Source organism: Vulpes lagopus, chromosome 24 (genome assembly GCF_018345385.1).
Source record: "Vulpes lagopus strain Blue_001 chromosome 24, ASM1834538v1, whole genome shotgun sequence".
Classification (NCBI taxonomy): domain Eukaryota; kingdom Metazoa; phylum Chordata; class Mammalia; order Carnivora; family Canidae; genus Vulpes; species Vulpes lagopus.
Genome location: NC_054847.1, coordinates 2,880,579 through 2,903,907, shown reverse-complemented (window position 1 = coordinate 2,903,907; position 23,329 = coordinate 2,880,579). Strand labels below are relative to the sequence as shown.

Below are 23,329 nucleotides of genomic sequence, written 5' to 3'. Positions count from 1 at the left end.
TTTATCCTGCTTATACTTTGTACAACTTCTAGAAACTCTAGCTTTACATATTATTTCTTAAAAATACTGCTTTTGCTACATATATATTTCCTCTCTCCCTTCTGAGATTCCAATTCACTGTTAAACCTTCTCTATTTATTTATTTATTTATTTTAATTTTTATTTATTTATGATAGTCACAGAGAGAGAGTGAGAGAGGCAGAGACATAGGCAGAGGGAGAAGCAGGCTCATGCACCGGGAGCCCAACGTGGGATTCGATCCCGGGTCTCCAGGATTGCACCCTGGGCCGAAGGCAGGCGCCAAACCGCTGCGCCACCCAGGGATCCCAAACCTTCTCATTTATAATTTATATTTAATTTTTACATATTTCAATTCTTCATTCTAAATAACTCTTCTAACCTATCTTCCAGTTCACTCAGTCTAATCTGTTGTTAAAACTCATCCACCAAATTTTTAATTTGTTACTGTAATTTTACAGTTCTAGAATTTCTACTCGGTTCTCTTCCAAATCAATCCTATTTTTTAAAAACTGTTTGCTCTGGGGTGCCTGTATGGCTCAGGCCATGGTGGAACATGCATCTCTGTTGGTGGAACATGCAATTCTTGATTTCAGGATTATGAAGTCAAGCCCTGTGCTGGGTAGAGAGATTACTTAAAAGTAAAATCTTTTTTTTTTTTTTAAAGATTTTATTAATTTATTCATGACAGACACAGAGGCAGAGACATAGGCAGAGAGAGAAGCAGGCTCCATGCAGGGAGACCGATGTGGGACTCGATCCTGGGACTCCAGGAGAATGCCCTGGATGTGAAGGCAGATGCTCAACCACTGAGCCACCCAGGTGTCCCTTAAAAGTAAAATCTTAAAAAATATATTTTAAATTAAAAAATAGTTTCCTCTGACAAAATCTCTAATCTTTTATCTCCCTAACAGGTTTTTTGTTTTGTTTTGTTTTTTAAAGCAATATCTAAAATTCCTGTATCTAGAGCCTTCCTCGAGGCCTATTTCTTTTTTGTTGTCACTATTGTTTCTTTTTAATGGTATCTATCATTGTGTACCACACTATGTACCTGATAAACCATAGAAATAATCTTAGGCCTGTGATGATGCTACCTTTATCCTAAAGGGATCTGTCTGCATATACCAGATGCCTGAGAACATTAGCCAATGAGTTAAGAGACACTGCCCAAACTGCTGGGACTGAGGTTCTCTACGTTGCTAGAAGACTCAAAGCTGGCCAAAAATCTAAACAGACTAATTATATTACTTCCATGTCACCCTTAATCCAAGGATTCTTAATTCAGAGCATGAGGTTTTCATCAGGGTCTACTTACCTCAGCAGGCTCTGACCTCCACATTTTGTTTCTTGAGCCCTAAGGCTGTCAAAAATATGACCAGCCTCTCAGCCTAAATAGGCAAACATCCCAGACAAAACAGTTCTAAATGCTGAGCTTCCCTCTTTAGGGATGTCTTTTGCTGGGTTTCGGCTTAGTAATTCTTTGCTACCTTGTTCCTCTGCTGATGTGCAGATTTTTAAACATTTTATCTCACTTTTCTAGTTGCCCTTAGCAGAAGGGCTAGTCCAAATTACCTAGCCAGCCATTGCTAGAAACACAAGTTCTAGAAGTACAGTGAATCTTTCCCTTTAGCATTATAATGTACCTTCTGTTATCTCTTAATACTCTTAATAATTGGGGTTTCCCCCAATTAATTCAATTTTGCCTGTTATTTTCTTTTTATGCCTTTGTACACAACTTTTATTTCACTCTGAATCCTCTGTTGTAGATTTTTCTACTGAATACATTATAATTGTTTATTTCTATCTATTGGAATTACTTATTTGTGAACCACTGCCACAGAAACAAATAAAAGGCATAGTAAAGAGGGAATATCTCCCCTATACTTACTGTAAATTCTTCTTCCTCTTCATCGCCAGATTCTCCAAATATGTCTGCAATAAGATTTCTAGAAGAGAAAGAAATCATTTGCTTTCTTCTCATTTGCACAGGAACCATAAAATCTTTTTCTAATAAGGTATAATTTATATTTAGTAAAATGTGCAGATCTTAAATGTCTATTTCAGTGAATTTTTAGAAAAGTACACATTCATGTAACCATTACCCTAATCAAAATTTGATCCCCCCAGAGAGTTCAGTTGTGGCCCTGTCTAGTCAGTCCCCTACCTGAACATCCTAGAGCCAACTACCATTCTGATTTCCATCACCACAGATTAATTTTGCCTCCTCTTGAACTTTACATAAGGGGAATCAGACTTGCCCTCTTCACTTCATTCACTTAATATTTTTGAGATTCATCCATGTCATAGCATGTAGCCACAGTTCAGAATTCCTGAATCCCCCAAAGTTATGCAATTAGGCAGGATATACTGCATTACCTCTCACCAAGAAATTTTAATGTAAGTTTAAAAAACTTAAACCCCTCTCTACCACCTCATATGAACTCTTGAAAATTCATGTTATACTGTCACTTACTCTTCTTCATTTCCCGACTCACTATCGCTCCCAAACAGATCCTTCTCTTCATTTTTCTTATCAGACAACTCTTCTTTCCCTACTTCTTCTTCACTGTCAGATGCTAGAGTCTTCTCTCTTTTGCCTGATTTGTCTGATATAACATCACTGTCAGAGTCATCTGCATCAGAGACAACACGACTCTTCTTTGCTGCTGTCAAAAAAGGCATAAAATATCATTAATCTTATTCGTTATGGTATTACTAACAGGTGCTTTAAAATGGCAATACTCAGCAAAAATCAAAGAGTTCCTAATAATAACTTTAAAAATAATAATAATAACTAGGGGCACCTAGCTGTTTCAGTCAGAGCATGTGACTCTTGATCTCCAGGTCATGAGGTCGAGCCCTATGTTGGGTATAGAAATTACTTAAGTAAACATTTTATTAAAAAAATAATAGTAACTAAAAAAAATAATAATAACTAAAAGATTCAGAGTCATCTTATAATTACATTATTGTTTAGGGAAAAGTGGCTGGAGGATGAACAAAATCACCAATATAAAAATGGGCATCAATAGCTACCTTTCCTTTGGGAGGAATAGAGAAAATAAGACTAGACTGATATATAGAATTAGAATCCCTTCTATTTTGCAGAGTATTAGCAGAACGGAAAAGGCTTAGATATTCTCTTGTGGAATCCTCACAATCCCTGATCACCGCTGGTCAGTTTGGAATTTCTCATCTCCCTTAGTAAACTAGCTGGCACATGTGTGTTCCTCTTTTTCCTTCTCCTGTAATAACTGTCAGGTTATAACGGAATAGGTCTCCTCCACTTCCCAAAGTTTGTTTCATAAAAAAGTAATCAAGTAAAAATTACCCATAAAAGTAGGGTTCCAGGTAACAAAGACTGGAATATGCCACAGAGACATGGAGTCTCTAAACATAGTCTCCCTCACAAACTTCCTCATATTTGCATATTCAACAATGTTTAACAAAAGACAGGCACCCAAAAAGACTGGGAACTCAGTTGCTACCTAGATGGTATTTAGTGCATGTACTGTCACACCCGCAGCTAACTCTGGATACAGTTGGGTTTTCATGTAAACATATTTCTTTGAAACACTACCCTTCCCCCACAAAAAATTAAGTCCTATTACCATTGAAACTCTATTAGTTTAGTATTTTGAACCAGTAAAATCTTAACAAATGCTCCTAGAACTCAAAGCAAATTTAATACTATAATCAGCCACTAAAAACCAAGCAAAACTAGTGTTCTAGTGATATTTTAGGTCAAGTTAAATGAGAGAATATTGATCTAACACTTCAGAAACACAGTGCTTCAGTTACAAGTTTAGTCAAGAATTAAAACTATGCATAAACAGTCCAAAATAATTCCTTACATGCTTTCTCTTCATCTTCACTATCAGAAAGCACAGCAGCTTTTCGCTTTGCTACCTTCTCCTCCTCTCCTACTTTTTCTTCATCTTCATCACTGTCCATTTTTGGCCTTTTGGGTTCTTCCTCCTCACTGTCAGAACTCTGGATCCTTTTTCTGTCTATATGGCTATCTGAATGAAAGGAGTCATTTTGCATTTCTGTATCCTCTCCCTTATTCTCCCCATCACTGTCATCATCTGACTCTGGCTTCTGTTTGTGTCTGGAGGCATCCTCAGTTTCAGAATCACTGGCAGGTCCCTTCTGAGGTTCCTCACTCTCAGAGTCACTGACTCGGGGCTTGGGAAGCTCCTCATTTTCTGAATCACTGGCCTGGTTCCTTGGGGGGTCCTCACTTTCCGAATCACTAATCCGAGGTTTGGGAAGCTCCTCATTTTCTGAGTCACTGGCTTGGTGCCTCGGGGGACCCTCACTTTCTGAGTCACTGATACGGGGTTTGGGAAGCTCCTCGTTTTCTGAGTCACTGGCTTGGTGCCTTGGCGGGTCCTCACTTTCTGAGTCACTGATACGGGGCTTGGGAAGCTCCTCATTTTCAGAGTCACTGGCCTGAGTCCTCTGAGGCTCCTCACTTTCCGAGTCACTGACCCGAGGCTTAGGAAGCTCCTCACTTTCAGAATCACTAATTCGAGGTTTGGGAAGTTCCTCATTTTCAGAATCACTGGCTTGGTGCTGTTGGGGTTCCTCACTCTCAGAGTCACTGATTTGAGGTTTTAGAGCATCCTCTGTTTCAGAGTCACTGGCAGGACTTTTGGGGAGCTCTTCCACCTCTGAATCACTGGCAGGATGCTTTCTAACGTCTTCATTTTCTGAGTCACTTGCATGCCCATTAAGAAGTTCCTCATTTTCAGAGTCACTGACAGGTAGCTTCCTGGTCTCCTCACTCTCAGAGTCACTCCCATGCTGATTAGTGTCCTCATTTTCAGAATCACTTGCAGGAGGCTCTGCGTGCTCCTCAGATTCAGAGTCACTGTCCTTTTGCCTTTGAAGCTCCTCACTTTCAGAGTCACTGGCATTAAGATTTGAGGGATCATCATTCTCAGAATCTGTCACATGGTGTCTTTTGTTGAGGCCATCTTCTCGATCACTAGGTTCATTCTGAAAAATCAAGGGTGAAAAAATCAGGGAAGTGCAAAAAAAAATGTTTGGTAGTAAAATGTTAAAATTTCTCAACAATTTTTTAAAATGTAGAATATGCACATGTCAATATAAAATTCTTGCTCTGTACCTATATGGAAACACTCCACTTTAAAGAAGACTATCTACCTGTAATATGGCTAACATGGTGTCAATTCCAAAATGGGGAAATATAACCAGTATTCACCAAAACAAATCTGTAAAGTATACCCCCAGATTACTATATAGGAGACTTCCATCTTGAAGAGCTAGCCTTAAAAACAAAACAAAACAAAAAAGCCTACTGTTCTCACATAATTCTAGCTCCTAAATGTATTTTTCAAAGAAATATAAGCAAACAGGTACCCAGTGCTTTTTAAAAGAAACATTCTTAGGTTTTATAAAGTTAAAATTATTTTAAGGAAAATAAATATGGAACTGTAAGGCCAAATGATATACAGGGCACATTCTCTCAGGCAAATCTAAACAAACAAGGAGGAGGGTAGCTCACACATACTAAGTACCTATTAAAAGCCCAATGTCCTGTCAGGCTCTCTTCATTTACTCCTCATAACAGTACTTTTATGACAATAAAACTAGCCTTGAAACAGTCAGTCATACATCTAGCAACCCTGGGAAAAACGTTTAAATTTTAGGGCAAAACATGATCTAATTAACTATACTAACACAATGTTAAATGAAGTAATCTGAAAACATTGAGTATACAATATATGTATATCATAGCTTTTTATTTTTCAAATGAAGAAAAAAAATATAAAATTACATATATACCAAAATACCAATCATTAGGATCTGTGCAATTTTTTCCCATCTAGTATCTAAACTTTCAATAATGTGGTGATTAATACTCTGGTTTAAAAAGTGAAAGTATTTCTGGGACTTTTCCCCATTAAAAAATGTTCTGAGCCAAATATTCCTTTTCAGAATATATGACTGACATTACCTGAAATTACCACAGATCAATTTTCAAGGAGAAAAGAATTTTTAATCATATTTATGCCCAGCAGCATGCTACGAAATAACTGACAAGAAAATCCAGTGACAAGATAAATGGCATAAAAATGTCTTCCCAAAACCCATACTTTAACTTGTCTCCAACTCATTAAAGAAGTATGTTGTGCATGGAATGTAAAACATTAGAAAAGCTTCAAAGCCAAAGTTTGAGGTTTTTTTCCCTCTATATTTTATTATCACCGTGACAGCACAATATTCCACAGAAAACAGTTACTGCTAGACATATTTATTCAAATAAAACATGTTCAGGAAACTTTCTAAAGTCATAAACTTCAAATTTCCCAAAGGCATTTTTCTTTCTTCAACACTGAGCATTCAGCAGAGCACTGGATTCTTTCTCAGTGAGTATCTTATTATCCCACTAAAACTGGCATTTATCTATTAAATGTCATATTAGGACAAGTACTATAGAGTCTTGTCCTACAGTACAATACTTCACATAATGCTAAATGTTTACATGAAAAACTATCTTTATGTCTTTAAAGATCTTTAATTATGAATATATAAATATTTAGAATATAAGCCCTATATGAAGGCAGGCATTTTTAGCCTGTTTTCTTCATTGAAGTATCTTTAGAGCACAGAATGGATCTGAATACATATACATTGTTATAATAAAGGAATTAAGTAGGAATACAGTCAATCCTCGAACAACATAGAGCAGGGGACTTTAGGGGCACTGATCCCTCACTTCCCAAAAACTTTACTGATTAGCCTACTCTTGACTGGTAGCCTTACCAATAATAAAAAGTGTCAATTAACACATATTTTGTATGTTATGCATATTATATACTTACTCTTACAATAAAATAAGCTAGAGAAAAGTGCTATTAGGAAAATCATAAGGAAAATACATTTACGGCACTGTACCATATTTATTGAAAAAATCCACATATTAAGTGAGCCTGTGCAGTTCAAACTCATGTTGTTCAAAGGCCAACTATAATTTAAACTGAGGAATAATTACCTCAACAAGCTGTGTGCAAGTGCTAGGAGTCAAGGCTGAACATGTCTCAGGGCCTTATCCTAAGAAGCTGTTTTCTAATGAGCCAGCCAAATATCATAACAACAAGGTAATATGCACTATCATGAAGGTATACATGTTATTTTCAAAGCCTACAGGAAGTCATCTATATGAGACCGAGCTGTAAAAGTATGTAGGTAGCAGGTATTTGCAACTAGTTTGTGATAACAGTTTAAAAAATTAACAAGATTATTGAGGAGGGAAGGTGGAACATATAGGCACCAGCAGAGGAAACTAAAGCAGGAGGGAAAAGGGAAAATTTTAACTGGCTTTTGGAATGCCTTCCACAACATACCCGTGACATAATTCTAACAGCATGTTCATGTGGGACTCAACTTACTTTCGCTGCAAAGAACAGAAACCATTGCTGGCTATCTTCAGAAAAAAGAACAATATTCCCAGAATCAAAGTGGAATGAAGGACTGAAGACTCAGGGTAGGAACAAAGGCAGCTCAGAGAGTTTAGAAAAGGGAACTCAACGACCTCTCTCCTAGAGCACTATCAAATATCATGACACACTCTAACCCTGCTAAATTTCTGTGTCTAAGATCTAAATTTCAAATCCCCGGGACAGATGATCTAATTAGCCACAGCAATATTAGATGTCATGACTGAGTACTCACTGGGTTACAGCCAGAGCAGGGATGTAGCACTAGGAGCCACTGCCAGAGAGGAAGAGATACCATGAACTAGTCAGTCATCCAAAACTTATCTGCTACACTCTACCTTGGATTTCCAGACACATAGTGTATACATTCTAAAACAAGCAACCATGGGGCACCTGGTGGCTCAGTCAGTTAAGCGTCTAACCTTCAGCTCAGGTTCATGATCCCATCACATCAGGCTTCCTGCTCAGTAAGAAGTCTGCTTCTCACTCTCCCTCTGTGCACTCCCCCAATCCTGTTCTCTTTCAAATAAATAAAAAATCTTTAAAAATAAACAAACAAAACAAGCAACCATGACAAGTATATTATATACATGGTAATGATTGTGAAACTCAGGAATTCTCATCAATTTTTGAGGAGTTTCATAAAAACTGGGACTCTATTCACTGTATGTGATATGGTCAAGACAAAAAGGTGAGAAATCACTGCAGTAAGAAAGGTGCTAGTCAACAGACTCAAGTTGGAGAATGCACTTAGGCAATGACATCACAAGATTTAGGAAAAGAGTATAGTAGAAATTACATAGTTACGCTTAAAAGTTATTAAAACAATATTCAAAAATTTTAAACTGGTTTCAACAATTAGTTAAATCATAAACTCAAAGGATCAAAAACAATAGTTTTTTAAAATGTCAGTATGAGTATAATAAATCCACTATACAAACTGCCATTTATTTAAATGTCATGTTCTTACTAATTTAAAAAATTCCAATTGTTAACTGTCAGAGAAACTGACCACTCTGAGGTTTCTCAGAAGCTTTAAAAGTGTCTATAACGCCTCACACCTCTCTCTTACAATCATTCACATTGTAGATACAATTAATACTGGTTACCCATGATGAATGATATCTGGTCATTTATCTCAGCATACAAAGAGTAACCACACTCCATATGGACCAGGGCCACAATACACATGCACAGAGATGATTTTTTTTTTTTAACTTTTATTTATTTATGATAGTCACAGAGAGAGAGAGAGAGAGGGGCAGAGACACAGGCAGAGGGAGAAGCAGGCTCCACGCACCGGGAGCCCGATGTGGGATTCGATCCCGGGTCTCCAGGATCGCGCCCTGGGCCAAAGGCAGGCGCTAAACCGCTGCGCCACCCAGGGATCCCACACAGAGATGATTAACATTTAAAAATTACAAAGTAATGGGGATCCCTGGGTGGCGCAGTGGTTTGGCGCCTGCCTTTGGCCCAGGGTGCGATCCTGGAGACCCGGGATCGAATCCCACATCGGGCTCCCGGTGCGTGGAGCCTGCTTCTCCCTCTGCCTGTGTCTCTGCCCCTCTCTCTCTCTCTGTGACTATAATACATAAATAAAAATTAAAAAAAAAAATTACAAAGTAAATAATAAAACTGCCATAAAGCAAATATGAATTTATAAATTTCAAAACGATAAATGTCAAGTAGAAATCACTGTAAATAACCAAACTCAAGATACTTATTTCTTCTTTATTAGAAGAGTCAAACAAAACTGTTAAATTTGCATACTGACCTACCATCATAAATTGGTAAAACGTTCAACACCAGGTCACACAGTTAAATGCCATGAGGAAATTTTTACAGATTTTCCAACACATGTTTCACTGGACCTTAGTTCCAGAAGATGTATTTGAAATCTTCATCTTGGAATACATATCACCTTTACTAGCATATGAAAGACTCTAACTGGGGATACCTGGTTGGTTAAGCCTTCTGCTAGGGTTGTAATCCCAGGGTCCTAGGATCAAGCCCCACTCAAGCTCTCTGCTCAGCAGGGAGCCTGCTTCTCCTTCCCCGTCTCCCTGCTGCTCTGCTTACTCGTTCTCTCTGTCAAATAAATAAATAAAATTAAAAAAAAATAAGAAAAAGAATGAATGAATGAATCTAAGAAATCCAGCAGCAAAAGTAGTACACAATGCTGTTATACACAATGCTGTTAAACCAGTGTAGCTCCTGGAGTGGATTCTGAGAAACCTCAATTTTACAGCAAGGATACAGGTAATAAAATGAAAGCTATTTACAAAAGTCCTTTGTCAAAAGCTGGCTGACCTTAGAATTAGATAGTCAAAAACAAAAGCATTCCTGATGAGTAGTAGTAAAAGAAAAAGTAGTAGAAAAAGCTTAAGAGTTCATAACGATGAAGCAAACTCCTACTCCTGCCTACCTCTCCAGATTCATTTCTGTGCTCTCTCTCCAAAATCAACCCTGCACACTGCACCAGCAATTACCAAACTTTAGTATGCATAAGAATCATTTGGGGAGCTTTGGTGAAAAAGTTCCAGATATTAGTCCAGTAAGTCTGAAGAAAAGGTCAAAGAATCTGCTTTTTGACATCTAATCCAATGATTCTAACTGTGTGTTAAAGTTCTGTAGACACACAGAATTACTAATCCGTTACCTCCATGGCTTTACAAAGCCTTTTTTGTCTTAAGTATCTTTCTCCCATCTTGTCCTTCTCATATCTCAAAAACAGGCAAAAAGAGCCTCTTCCTGAAGCCTCTTCCATTTTCCTCTCTAGATAGAATGGATTGTGTGCAACACAACTATCAGTTAAAAACACAGACTCTAGAATCAGAAAAATCTGAGGTCCAAACCCTAGCTCAGTCACCTTCTACTATGTCATGAAGGAAAATTTTCTTAACTTCTCAAAGCCTCAGGGTTCTCAATCTCATGGAGTTAGGGATAGTACCTATGCCTTAGAGGGATGTTTTGAGGATCAAATGTATGAAAAGTAGCACTATAAAATGCTATTAGCCATTCATAACAAAATATCTTATCATTAATTAATTACAAAACACTCACCCTTCAAGACTCAATTCAAACACATCACCTGAAAAGGCTGAGCTGGTTAGCCATTCCATCCTTCACACCCCCATAGCATCTTGTATCTCTACCTCACTGAAACGAGTTTCTCTTCATAATACAATGACCTTAAGATCAGAGACCATTTTTTTAAAAATATATTTTACCTTCAGTATACAAGATACTTAAAATCACCAAAATGAAAGAGAAACTCCGTAAGACAATGCTTATCAGGAAAGAAGCAACACAAAATGTTTTTCTCCTCAATATGGCAGACACAATGACAAAGTCTGCAACCTAACAAAAAGAGTAGATGGAATTTAAAAAATTGGTAAGAAATAAGGTAAACAAGGACAGCAATAGCCAGAATGAATATGCTAGCTGTTCTCGTGTACTCCCCATAGAAATGCTTTCTTTATGTAGCACAAGCTCTCTGTGGAAAGAGCCAAGCAAGAGCAGACTGGCATCTTTACCCAATTCAAAATGAGGCTGGGCTAATGGGGCTGTCCCCAACTTTAACAGTAGATGGATGTAGGCCCACTATGCTTTGCTTAGAAAACAGTGAGAAGCGAAGCTGCGAAGCTTCATTTCCAAACAACCTATACGCTAATAGTCCCCCATACTGTTTTTTTTTTGTTGAGTTTCTCTTCTACTTTTCTACACAGGTGAAATCTCAGACTTCTGAATTTTAAAATACACATCTCCTTCAATATTATTTTCCATGGAACAGAAACCAGCTGACCATAAACCACAAATATAATTTCATGCTGTCCAAGAAAAAACTCAAGTAAAACAACAAAAATTAAAACTGGTAACCCATTATAACCAGGTCACATTTGTATTGAAATTGCTTTATTAAAAATTGTGGTTTTGGTTATAACTACTGAAAAAGATTTTTTAAAAAACTTTCCCCTTTTCAATACCTGCTGGACCACAAGAGGTATGTGAAGATTCAGAGTTTTCAAAGTGCTCTACAAAGAACAAATGACATTCGATGAAAATTCCACTAATGTTTACATCCCTTTAAGGAACTTCGTCAAAAAGACGTTAGTCATAGTTGAATTCTATCAAACATTTAAAGAAGAATTTAATACCAATTCTTCTCAAATTCTTCTAAAAAGTAGAAGAGGAAGCTGAAAGAACACTTCCAAACCCATTTTATGAGGCCAGCATTACCCTGATAACAAAACCAAACAGATACTACAGGAAAAGAAAATTACTGGCCAACACCTCTGAGGAACACCGGTGCAAAAATTCTGAACAAAACATAAGTAAACCAAATTCAACAGTACACCATGACCAAATGGTATTTATTCCAGTAATGCAAGGATAGTTCAACAAATCAACCAACACACTACAAAACGTTAACAAAATGAAGGCTAAAAATCATATGATCATCTCAACAGATGCAGAAAAAGCATCTGACAAAATCCAACACCCATTTATGATAAAAACTCTCACCAAACTGGTAAAGAGGGAATGTATTTCAGCCTATTAAAGCCATATATGACAAACCCACCTGTTGACATCCTAGGCAACATGGAGAGCTCAAAACTTTTCCCCTACAATCAGGAACACAAGGATGCCCATTCTCAACACTTTTATTCAACAGTGGTGGAAGTCCTAGCCACAACAAGTGACAAAAATAAATAGATACAAAATCAATATACAAAAACCTGTAGCATTTTATACACTACAACAAAAACCTCAAACAGAGAAAAAAATCTCATTAATTACACATCAAAAAAATAAAATACCTAGGAATAAATTTAACCAAAGAGGTAAAGAGCTGTACACTGAGAACCATAAGACACTGATGAAAGAAACTGAAGACAAAATGGAAAGATACTCTGCGTTCACGGATTTGAGGAACTGTCCATACTACCCAAAGCAATCTACAGACTCAATGCAATCTCTGTCAAAACTGCCAAGATGGTTTTCACAGAAATAGAGCAATCAATCCTCAAATTTGTAAGGAACCACAAAAGAACCCAAACAGCCAAAAAATCTTGAGAAAGAACAAAGCTGGAGATGTCACACTCCTTCATTTCAAATTACAAAGTTACAGTAATCAAAACAGTATGGTTTGGGTATAAAAACAGACACGCAGATTAGCAGAACAGAATGGAGAGCCCAGCAATAAACCCACATATATATGACTAATTAATATATGACAAAGACACCAAGATATAATAGATAAGGAAAGTCTCTTTAATAAACGGTGTTGGGAAAACTGGATAGCCACACGTAAAGGAGGAAAAATGGACCCTCCCTATCTTACAACACACACAAATTTCAACTTAAATAAGCGCAAAAGATGTGTGTAAGGGATGCCTGGCTGCCTGAGTAGGTGAAGTGACTCTTGTGGGGCTGTGAATTCAAGCCCCATGTTGGGCACAGAGTCTACTTAAAAACAAACAAACAAAATATGTATCTGATACATACAAAGAATTACACAACTCAACAGCAAAGAGTACCCAGTCCATTAAAAAATAGGCAGAAGAAGTAAATAGATATATTTTTGGGGGGCAGCCCAGGTGGCTCAGCGGTTTAGCGCAGCCTTCGGCCCAGGGCCTGATCCTGGAGACCCAGGATCGAGCCCCACGTCGGGCTCCCTGCACAGAGCCTGCTTCTCCCTCTGCCTGTGTCTCTGCCTCTCTCCCTCTCTCTGTGTCTCTCATGAATAAATAAAATCTTTAAAAAAAAAAAAAGATATATATATTTTAAAAACGACATACAAATGGTTAACAGGTACATGAAAAGATGTTCAACATTACTCATCATCAAGGAAATGCACATTAAAACCACAAAGATATGTCACTTCACACCTAGTATAATGAGTGTCATAGAAGGACAAGACATAACAAGTCCTGGCAAGGATATGGAGAAAAAAAGTATAGGCAATGCTGATGGGAATATAAATTTGGTGCTATGGAATGGAAAATAGTATGATGGTTACTCAAAAAATTTAAAATAGAACCATCACATGATCCAGCAATCTCACTTCTGGGCATATATGTATAAAGAAAATGAAAACAAGATATTAAACAGGTATCTGCCCTACCACATTTACTGCCATATTATTCATGAGTCAAATTATGGGTACAACCTAAACATTCATTAACAAATGAACAGATAAAACGTGATATGAATATATATACACAATGGGATATTTGGCCACAATCCTGCCATTTGTGACAACATGGGTGGACCTTGAAGGCATTTTGCTAAGTGAAGTTAGAGAAAGATAAACACTGCATGGTATCCTTGTATGTGAAATTGTAAATAAAAATTAAAAAACAAAAGGTCAAACTCAGAGAGACAGGGGAATAGTTCTCAAAGGTTCGGGAGCAGGTGGAATGGGGAGGTAAAAGGATAAAAGGTATTAGGTAAAAGGATACAAACTTTCAGCTCTAAGGTGAATATGATCTGGGGATCTAACATAGAATATGGTGACTGTAGTTGATGACACTATCTTGCAATGAAATCACTATTGTAGAACTTAAACATACTCATCAAAATAAAAAAAAAGGATAAATAGGTGAGATAATGTGTTTTAAAAAAGACATAAGACTATATAGAGAACAGTAAAATGGCAGGCTATTACCTCTATCAAAAAACATTAGATTGTGAATGGATTAAGTCAATCAAGAGACAGAAACTGGAGGAACACCTGGGTGCTCAGTTAGTTAAGCATCTGACTCTTGATTTCAGCTCAAGTCATGATCTCAGGGTTGTGAGATTGAGCCATGCATTTGGCTCCACGCTGGGCATCAAGTCGGCTTAAGATTCTCTCTCCCTCTCCCTCTGCCCCTCCCCACCCCAAAAGAGACAAAAAACAAGATTAAAAAATATATATCCAACTATATGTTGACTACAGGAGACAGACACACTGTGGATTCAAAGATAGATTATACATTCTTCTCAAGTGCACATGAAACATTCTCCAGAACAGACCATATACTAGGCCACAAAACAAACCTCAATAAATTTAAAAGGATAGATATTGTACAAAGCATGTTCTCCGACCACAATGCAATCAGTTAGAATAGGAAAAGTGGTAACAATCTGACATGAAATTAATAAAACAATTCTACTCACTAAGCATTGAGAAAAACAAACTTAGGAATAAATTTTTTTAAATGCAGTACTTGTACACTGAAAATTACAGTGCAATGTTGAAAGAAACTGAAGACCCAAATAAATGAACACCCTATATTCATGCATCAGTAGCTTCGCAATGTCAAGCTGAATCTAAAATACATAAGCAATTGCATACGCATAATACATACGCAATTGCAAGGAACCCAGAAGAGACAACAGTATCAGAAAAGGACAAAGTAGCACTTGCATTCCTTGACAGCAAAACTTATTCAAGGTACTATGGCACTGGTTAAGTACAAACACAGATACGAGGGGATCCCTGGGTGGCGCAGCGGTTTGGTGCCTGCCTTTGGCCCAGGGCACGATCCTGGAGACCCGGGATCGAATCCCACATCGGGCTCCCAGTGCATGGAGCCTGCTTCTCCCTCTGCCTGTGTCTCTGCCTCTCTCTCTCTCTCTCTCTCTCTCGACTATCATAAATAAAAAATAAAAAAAAAAATAAACACAGATACGAATGAATTAGAACCAAAGATACAAACTGTTACATCCATGGCCAAGTGATTTTTGACAAGGGGCCAAGACCATCCAATGAGGAAAGAACAATCTCTTTCAACAAATAGTGCTGAGATAACTAGATATCCACATATAAAGAACAGAACTGGACCCTTACCTCACAGTATATACAAAAATTGACTCAAAATGAACCAAATATCTATACGCTAGGGGCTCCTGGGTGGTTAAGTCGATTAAGTGTCTGCTTTCGGCTCTGGTCATGATTCTAGGGTCCTACCTAGGACTGAACCGCCATCAAGCTCCCTGCTCATCAGGGAGCTCTTCTTCCCTCCCTCCCCACTCCCAGCTCATGTTCTCTCTTGCTATCTCTAATAAGTAAATTAAAAAAAAAAAAAATCAACCAAACATCTAAATATAAGAGCTAAAATTATAAAATGCTTAAAATAAAACACAGGGGGGTAAATCTTCATGTCCTTGGATTTGGCAAAGAATTCTTAGACATGCCACAAAAAGCACAAACAAAAGGAAAAAAAAAACATAAACTGAACTTCATTAAAATTAGAAACGTTTGAGTGTCAAAGCACACCACAGTGAAAAGATAACCCACGTAATAGGAAAAAATATTTGCACATCAGTCATCTGATAAGAGACTTGTATACGTACTATTTAAAGAACTCTTACAACTCAATAAGACAAATTACCCAATTAAAAAATGAACAAGGGGGATCCCTGGGTGGCTCAGCGTTTAGCGCCTGCCTTCAGCCCAGGGTGTGATCCTGGAGTCTCGGGATTGACTCCCACATGGGGCTCCCTGCGTGGAGCCTGCTTCTCCCTCTGCCTGTGTCCCTGACTCTCTCTGTGTGTCTCTCATGAATAAATAAATAAAATCTTAAAAAAAAAAAAAATGAACAAGGGATCTGAATGGACATTTCACCAAGAAGTTACACAAATGGCCAATACCCACATAAATATACTGAACATCATTACTCATCAGGGAAATGTAAATCAAAACCGTAACAAGGGGGGCAGCCTGGGTGGCTCAGTGGTTTAGTGCCACCTTCAGCCCAGGGCATGGTCCTAGGGACCCGGGAACAAGTCCCACATCAGGCTCCCTGCATGGAGCCTGCTTCTCCCTCTGCCTGTGTCTCTGCCCCCCTCTCTCTCTGGGTCTCTCATGAAAAAATAAATTTAAAAATTCTTTAAAAAAAAAGAAACATAACAAGAAACTACTGCATAACCAACTAAGATGTCTATAATCAAGGAGGTAATAACGAGAGTTGGCAAAAATACAGAAACATCAGAACCTTCATACATTACTGGTAGGAATGTGAAATGGTACAGTCACTAAAACAGCCTAAGAGTTCCTCAAATAAATAAGAATAAAGTTACTGTAAGACCCAGTAATTCCACTTCTAGGAACATACCCAACAGAAATAACATTATGTCCACACAAAACTTCTATGTAAATGTTTATGGGAGCATTTCTTATAATAGCCAAAAGGTAAAAATGTAAATGTCCATCGAACAACAAATGGATAAACAAATGTGGTTTATCCACATAATGGAGTATTACCACAAAAAAAAAGTACTGATACATGCCACAACATATATGGGTATGGTATATACATATATCCAACATACATGGTTTACAATGGATATGCCTTGAAAATATTAAGTGAAAGAACCAGTCACAAAAGACCACATATTATATAATTCCACTCATTCAGAATGTCTAGGACAGGGAAGGAATGGGGGCTACAGGGGAGGTGAAGCAGGTAACAGTAAAGGGTTTCTTTTTGAAGTGATGCAAGTGTTCTAAAATTCACTATGGTGACAGGTGCACTACTGTGAATATACTAAAGACTACTGAACTCATATTTTGTATGGGTGAATTATATGATATGTAAGTTTATCTCAATAAAGTGGTTTTTAAAAAAAGGCAAGTGGGTGGCTGAGCCTGGGTGGCTCAGCAGTGGAGCATCTGCCTTTGTCTCAGGGTGTGATCCCGGGGTCCTATGATCAAGTCCCACATCGGGCTCCCTGCATGGGAGTCTTGCTTCTTCCTCTGCCCTTTGCCTGTGTCTCTGCCTCCCTCTTTCTGTGTCTCTCACAAATAAATAAAATCTTTAAAAAAGAGAGACAAGTGATAATCTTCGAGATCAGATGATGTAGAAAAATCTGTAATGAACAAAATACCAAGATTTTAAAAATAGGGTAAGTATTACTGATTTTTTCTTTTGTCTCAGGCTCTAATATGGGCCAGGAAAGCACCATTACTTAACTTTTAGTATTCTTTCATATTTTTATTTAAGTTTTTTCAAAACTTTCCTTAGAGATCTAAACAAATACACGCAGAATGAATACTCTAAGTGAAATGAATTTTTTTAGAAACCAGCCTAAACTCTAAAATGCAAATGGGAGAAATATTTTTCTCAGTATCATTATTGGAGAACTATGTTTTGAATACCATCCTGTCGGAGGCAAAATAATGCCTCTCTAAAAGATGTCTACATCCTAATCCCCAGAACTTGTGAGTGCTACTTTACATGCAAAAGGGACTGTGCACATGCAATTAAGAAACCTGAGATAAAAAGACCATACTGGATTAACTGAGTAGGCCCAAATAACTACAAGGGTCCTTATAAGAGGGAGGTGGGAAGGTCAGAGTAAGAGATGGAGATGTGACTGCAGAGGTTAGAGAGATTTGAAGATGCTATGGTGCTGGTTTTGATGGCAAAGGAATCACGGGCTAATGAATCCAAGTGATCTACAGAGCTGGAGAAGGCAAGGAAATGGATTCTCCCTTACAGAAGGAACATGGCCCTGGTTAATAGAATGATTTCAACCCAGTGAGATCCATTTTAGACTTCTGATCTCCAGAACTATAAGATAATAAATCTCTTTTGTTTTAAGCCACCAGACTTAAATTGTCAAATTTAAGTGTCAAATTGTTATTCATTTCTTAGGTTTTAGGCCTGTCATCAGTACTATTCAATTTAATACAACCAACCATAGTCTTTTAACATCCCATTACCTTACCTTCTAGGAAATATTTTTCATGGGAAAATACAAAATTTCTCTTGAGAAGCCATTTTAGATAGCCAAAAGAGCATTAATGCAGAGCAACACTTACTAACGGTAAAATTGGCATTCTCAAACTGAATTACACACTAGTAATTCAAAAAAATCAGATAACCCTCCTGGAAGGAATTATCTACAAAAATATGTTCACAGCAGATTTTATTTTTAATACCTAGGCACTCTAAAGGTTAACAATTAGGATAGTGTCAAACAATTGATGGTACATCCATTTTATGAAATAGTGTGTAAGCCTTAAAATTATGCTTAGTGAAAATCTTTAATAACATAGGGAAATTCTTAGGTATAACCTTAAGTGAATAGATTTAAAAAATACTATATAGATACAAAATATATACAGTAAAATCTCAAGTAACTTAAAAGGTAACATACATGAGAAAGTAAAAATGCATAATATAAAGTTAAGTCATTTCTAAAAAAAAAAATAAAAAGTCATTTCTGTGATAGCAGTTATGTTGATTTTAATGTTCTTTAAGCTTTTAATCGTTTCCAAATTTTTAGCATGCACATTTATTTAGAATCTACTTCATTACAAAAAAGTAGTTGAAGATGCTTAAAATTAAGGCTACATTACATTTACAACTGACACATGAAGCCTAGAGTCAATCTTTTTATGCTATTTTCCAAAGCCAAAACTTTAATAAAGCCCTACACACTAAATAAACTGTCAAAATGGTTACATTAGCAAGTAATTTTTACCTGTTGAATAATACATTACTAGAATTTAGTCTAAATACTTACAAACATAGAAAAAACTGAGTGACATCAAAATAACTAGAAGATAAGCCTTTCCCCCAGTCCATTTAGCCTCCCCTCTTGCTGCACTGGCTCCCTGAAGACATCAAGCACACCCACACCTTAGGGTCTTCGCCTGGAGTGTGTGTGTTTGTGTTCCTCTATATAGCCACATGGTTATTCTTTTACATATCTTCATGCCTTGATTGAAAGCCACTTTCTTAATAAAGGTTACATGTCACTCCCTATTTAACAACAAAACTTGCCCTCTATTCTGGTACCCTTCATCCTTTTTAACTTTCTTCTTTCTCCACAGCACTTATCACCTCCTAACAAACTACACAATTTTTTAAAAAAATGAATACTGATTAATGTCTTTTTCCCCTTTACTGAAAAATAAATCCAAGAGAAGCATTTTGGTATAGTGAAGTCTCATTTAGTCCCAGATAGTTCAAAAGAACCTGACACATAGCAGGTGTGCAATAAATATTTGTTGGCGACCTAAATAATGACATGTCAAAGGACAGAATCAATAATACAACCTCTAGTCATTGTATCTCCTACTTTAAACGGGATAATTTTCTGTTCCTGTGTAACTAAGCAAAACATGTGACACATGAACTTCTTAAAAGAAAATCCGGTCACTTTATCATCCCTATGGGTTTCAGTTTGTGTTTACCAAAAATGTATAGCTGACTTATTGAAAAAGGTCCCAATTTTATTTTGTTAACAATGTGTAGTATAAACTGTGTAACCAGGGAAGCAAATTAGTTTTAAATCCTGATAAGAATTCTGATAGGTGATAACCCTCATAACTTTCTATTTCAATTGATATTTCTTCAGCTTGCAAACATCCTTCTGGGAATGGGGAGGCCACTCAAATATCAAACAAAGGGCCCGGCCTATTTTCTGAATCAATATGCACATCTGAAAACTGCCTACTATCTGAAGAAGGACCCAATCAGAAATTCTTTCCCTGTGATTTTCTATGAAACCAGACTATCTCTGTTTATTTTTAAAGCAGTTCTCTATTAACTTAAAATCCTTTACTCCCGGGGCACTTGGACGGATCAGTAGTTGACCATCTGCCTTTGGCTGGGGAGTGATCCCGGGTTCCTGGGATGGAGTCCTGCACTGGGCTTGATCCTTCTGCCTATGTCTCTGCCTCTCTCTCTCTGTTCCTCTCATGAGTAAGTAAATACAATCTTAAAAAAAAAAAAAAAAAAAAATCCTTTACTCCCAGGGTTGGAAGCCTACACCATGTGACAGGATCTCTACAACTCCTAAGTAAAACATGTCTCACAAAATGCAAGGGAAAAGCCTCCCCAAAGATGTTGTTTAGCCAATACCTCTGAATGACGTTCTACACTTCCAGTGTCTGATCCAGAGTGCTGCTCATTTACATCATCCTCAACGTCTGACCCTGAATCCCGTTCATCCTGTACTGGGGTAGCGCCACCATCATCTGCTTAAAAATAAAACAAAAACCCACTTAAGGTGTAAGATGGATGACATCTACAACCGAAATGAACACAATGAATCAAGAATAATGTATGAGCAAAGGTTACCACTGATGAAGCATGACTAATGATGCTAATGTTGTGGATAAGACAACAGTGTAATGCTTATATAAATACCAACAATCAGAACACGTATTGTGGCAGCAAAAAATACGTCATAAAGAAATGTGAAGCTTAAGAAACATCACTAAGGACCAAGTCAACAACCTCTAAATAACAGTGTACTCTTTAACTATTTCAACTTTATGTCTATTCTCTCCACAGCACTTACTTACCACCTTCTAATGTACTACATAACTTACCAAGTTATTTGGTTTAATGTGGGTCTTTCCTCACTTGAATGAAAGGGCCAAAAGACCAAGGATTCTGGTTCACTGCTGAATCCCTGGAGCCCAGAACACTGCCTGGTATAGTACAGTAAATATCTGTTTATGAATGAAGAGCACAAGGAACTACAGTACAAAAATAGTATAAAATCCTTGAGGTAAAGCATATACTGTACTATTACAAAATGGCAAAAATGATTTGCTACCTACCTTCAACCAGTAATTTAAAATTATAAAGCAAAATTGTATTGTGAGAGGGATTTAGGCTGTTGGAGGATATGGGAAGACTTGGTTAAAAGTTTAATAAAAACACACAAAATTTTGGGACACCTGGGTGGCTCAGAGGTTGGGCATCTGCCTTCAGCTCAGGGCATGGTCCCGGGGTCCCAGGATCGAGTCCCGCATTGGGCTCCCTGCAAGGACCCTGCTTCTCTCTCTGCCTACATCTCTGCCTCTCTGTGTCTCTCATGAATAAATAAAGAAAACATTTAAAAAATAATAAATGAACAAAATTTTTTAAACGAAGGAGTTGACTATAGAAGACGGAAAAGCTGTTTAAGAATGAAATCACTATTGGGGAACCCTGGGTGGCGCAGCAGTTTAGCGCCTGCTTTTGGCCCAGGGCGCGATCCTGGAGACCCGGGATGGAATCCCACGTCGGGCTCCCGGTGCATGGAGCCTGCTTCTCCCTCTGCCTGTGTCTCTGCCTCTCTCTCTCTCTGTGTGTGACTATCATAAATAAATAAAAATTAAAAAAAAAAAAGAATGAAATCACTATCATAGTAACGAGCAACTCTCCTGAGCTAAGAAGTAAAGAATATGATACAAGTTACAAATAATCTGCTGCAGTAGTGAGAGTGTGGGGGAGAAAAAGGCACATAAGAGGCGAAAATCCTCCCCTAGCGCAATAGGGAATCACTACGGAACGCCTAAAAATGATGCAACAAGAAAGTGCCTAAGTTAAGAATACGGAGGTAAATATTAAAAAAAAAAAAAAAAAAACCGGCTAAAAGAACGAAAAGTCAGGAAACTTATTTTTCTAAGCCTTCTAGCACTTAACTCATAGACGTAATTACCTATGATTACTTATTTAAAAAAAATAATAATGATTAACTCAGAAAGAAATACAAGCCATTCTGAGAACATCCGGCAAACATTTTAGCAAAACGGCAGCGTTTTGTAAGTCAGCCCGGCTCGCTGTCACAGAGCGAGTGGCAGTGAGCCCCGGGCAGGAAGGAGACCGACATTCGGACATGCAGGCACCCCTGGCAGCACCTGGAAGGAGGCCCAAGGCTCTTCCCCAGCAGGCCCCGCCGGGCACGTCCCGTATCTCGGGAGCCCCCTGCAGCGCTAGGAAGGGGGTGTCCAGTGTTCACCGAGTAGCAGGAAACAAGGCCAAACTTCACGGAGGAAAAGGATTTTGTGCCTCGAGGGAAAAGAAAGGCACAAAATGACCCAGCGAGCGCCAAGGGCGCGCGCCTTCCTCGAAGACACTCACACAACCCACACAGGGTCCCGCCTTTCCTGGACTAGGGACTGCGGCTGCGGGAGAGACCAAAGCCGCCCTGACCCCGCGCGCCGGGGAAGTCGCAGGGAAGATCCCGCACCGCGCCCGCTGGGCCGCTCCTGGGATGCTCGCAAGACGCCGGCGGTCCCGGGAAGGACCGCGTAAGCGCTGAGCACGGAGGAGCGGCCTCCCAGGTGGAGCGGCCCCCGGCGGGCTCGGAGGGCGGCCGCCGTCTAGACTCCCCGCGCCGAGGTCCCGCCCCACGATGCGCAGGGGCCCGGCCCGGCCGGGGCGGGGGGAGGGGGAGGGGGAGGGGGAGGGGGAGGTTCCCCGGGGGCCCCCTCCCCGGCCGCGCCACGGCGAGCGCCCCAGCCCCGGCCAACAGCTGCCCCGCCCCCAGCCCCGGCCCCGGCCCCGGCCCCCACGTCCCTGCCCCACCTGACTGGTCGCCGCTGTAATATTCCGAATCCATGGCAGGCGGGCTCTTGGCGGAGGGTGTCCGCGCCCCGCGCCGCCCCCGTCACCTCCTTGCTGGCGGTGTGACCCCCGACGGCGCGGCCCGATGTCCAGAGGCTCCCGCTCCGCTAGAGGCCCTCCAGAGCGCGGAGACTAGGACAGCAGCAGCAGCAGGTGCAGGTGCAGGTGCAGGTGCAAACGCTTCGACCTAAAAGCCCCCACACAAGAGGCCGTACCTGGCAGGCCGGCTGGCGTGGGCACCGGCGCTCCACTTCCCAGAAGCACCTCTGGGGCCAAAATGGCGTCTGCCCACGGCCCTCAAAGGAACGCAGCGCGCAGGCGCCGTCCCCCAGCATCTGGCCAATGAGAAGACGCAACGGAAATGACGCGCCGCGCGGCCGGAAAAGAGGCTCCTGGGTAAATTGAGCGGGAGCTCGGGCTTCAGTAAGTCACAGTCGTGTGGAGGAGCGGGAGTACGGGCGTTTCCGTGGTCCGCGGAGATGACGATGTTACCTTAGC

General features: G+C 39.3%; 1 protein-coding gene across 4 annotated transcripts in view; it reads right to left on the bottom strand.

Moving 5' to 3' along the window:
* The window catches only part of IWS1 (interacts with SUPT6H, CTD assembly factor 1), a 40,540-nt gene extending 17,414 nt beyond the window's left edge, over positions 1–23,126 (bottom strand). For 2 of the 4 annotated variants that reach the window (XM_041739683.1, XM_041739687.1), the window contains exons 1-5: positions 22,793–23,126; positions 20,351–20,469; positions 3,873–5,022; positions 2,492–2,684; positions 1,907–1,964 (exon numbers count right to left, since the gene is read on the bottom strand). In XM_041739683.1, the coding sequence (XP_041595617.1) occupies positions 1,907–1,964; positions 2,492–2,684; positions 3,873–5,022; positions 20,351–20,469; positions 22,793–22,826 (1,554 nt within the window). In that variant the 5' untranslated portion in view covers positions 22,827–23,126. The remainder of the gene's footprint in view (positions 1–1,906; positions 1,965–2,491; positions 2,685–3,872; positions 5,023–20,350; positions 20,470–22,792) is intronic. The other 2 variants (XM_041739685.1, XM_041739684.1) reach the window with 2 other exon arrangements.
* Between the last annotated feature and the right edge of the window lie 203 nt (positions 23,127–23,329).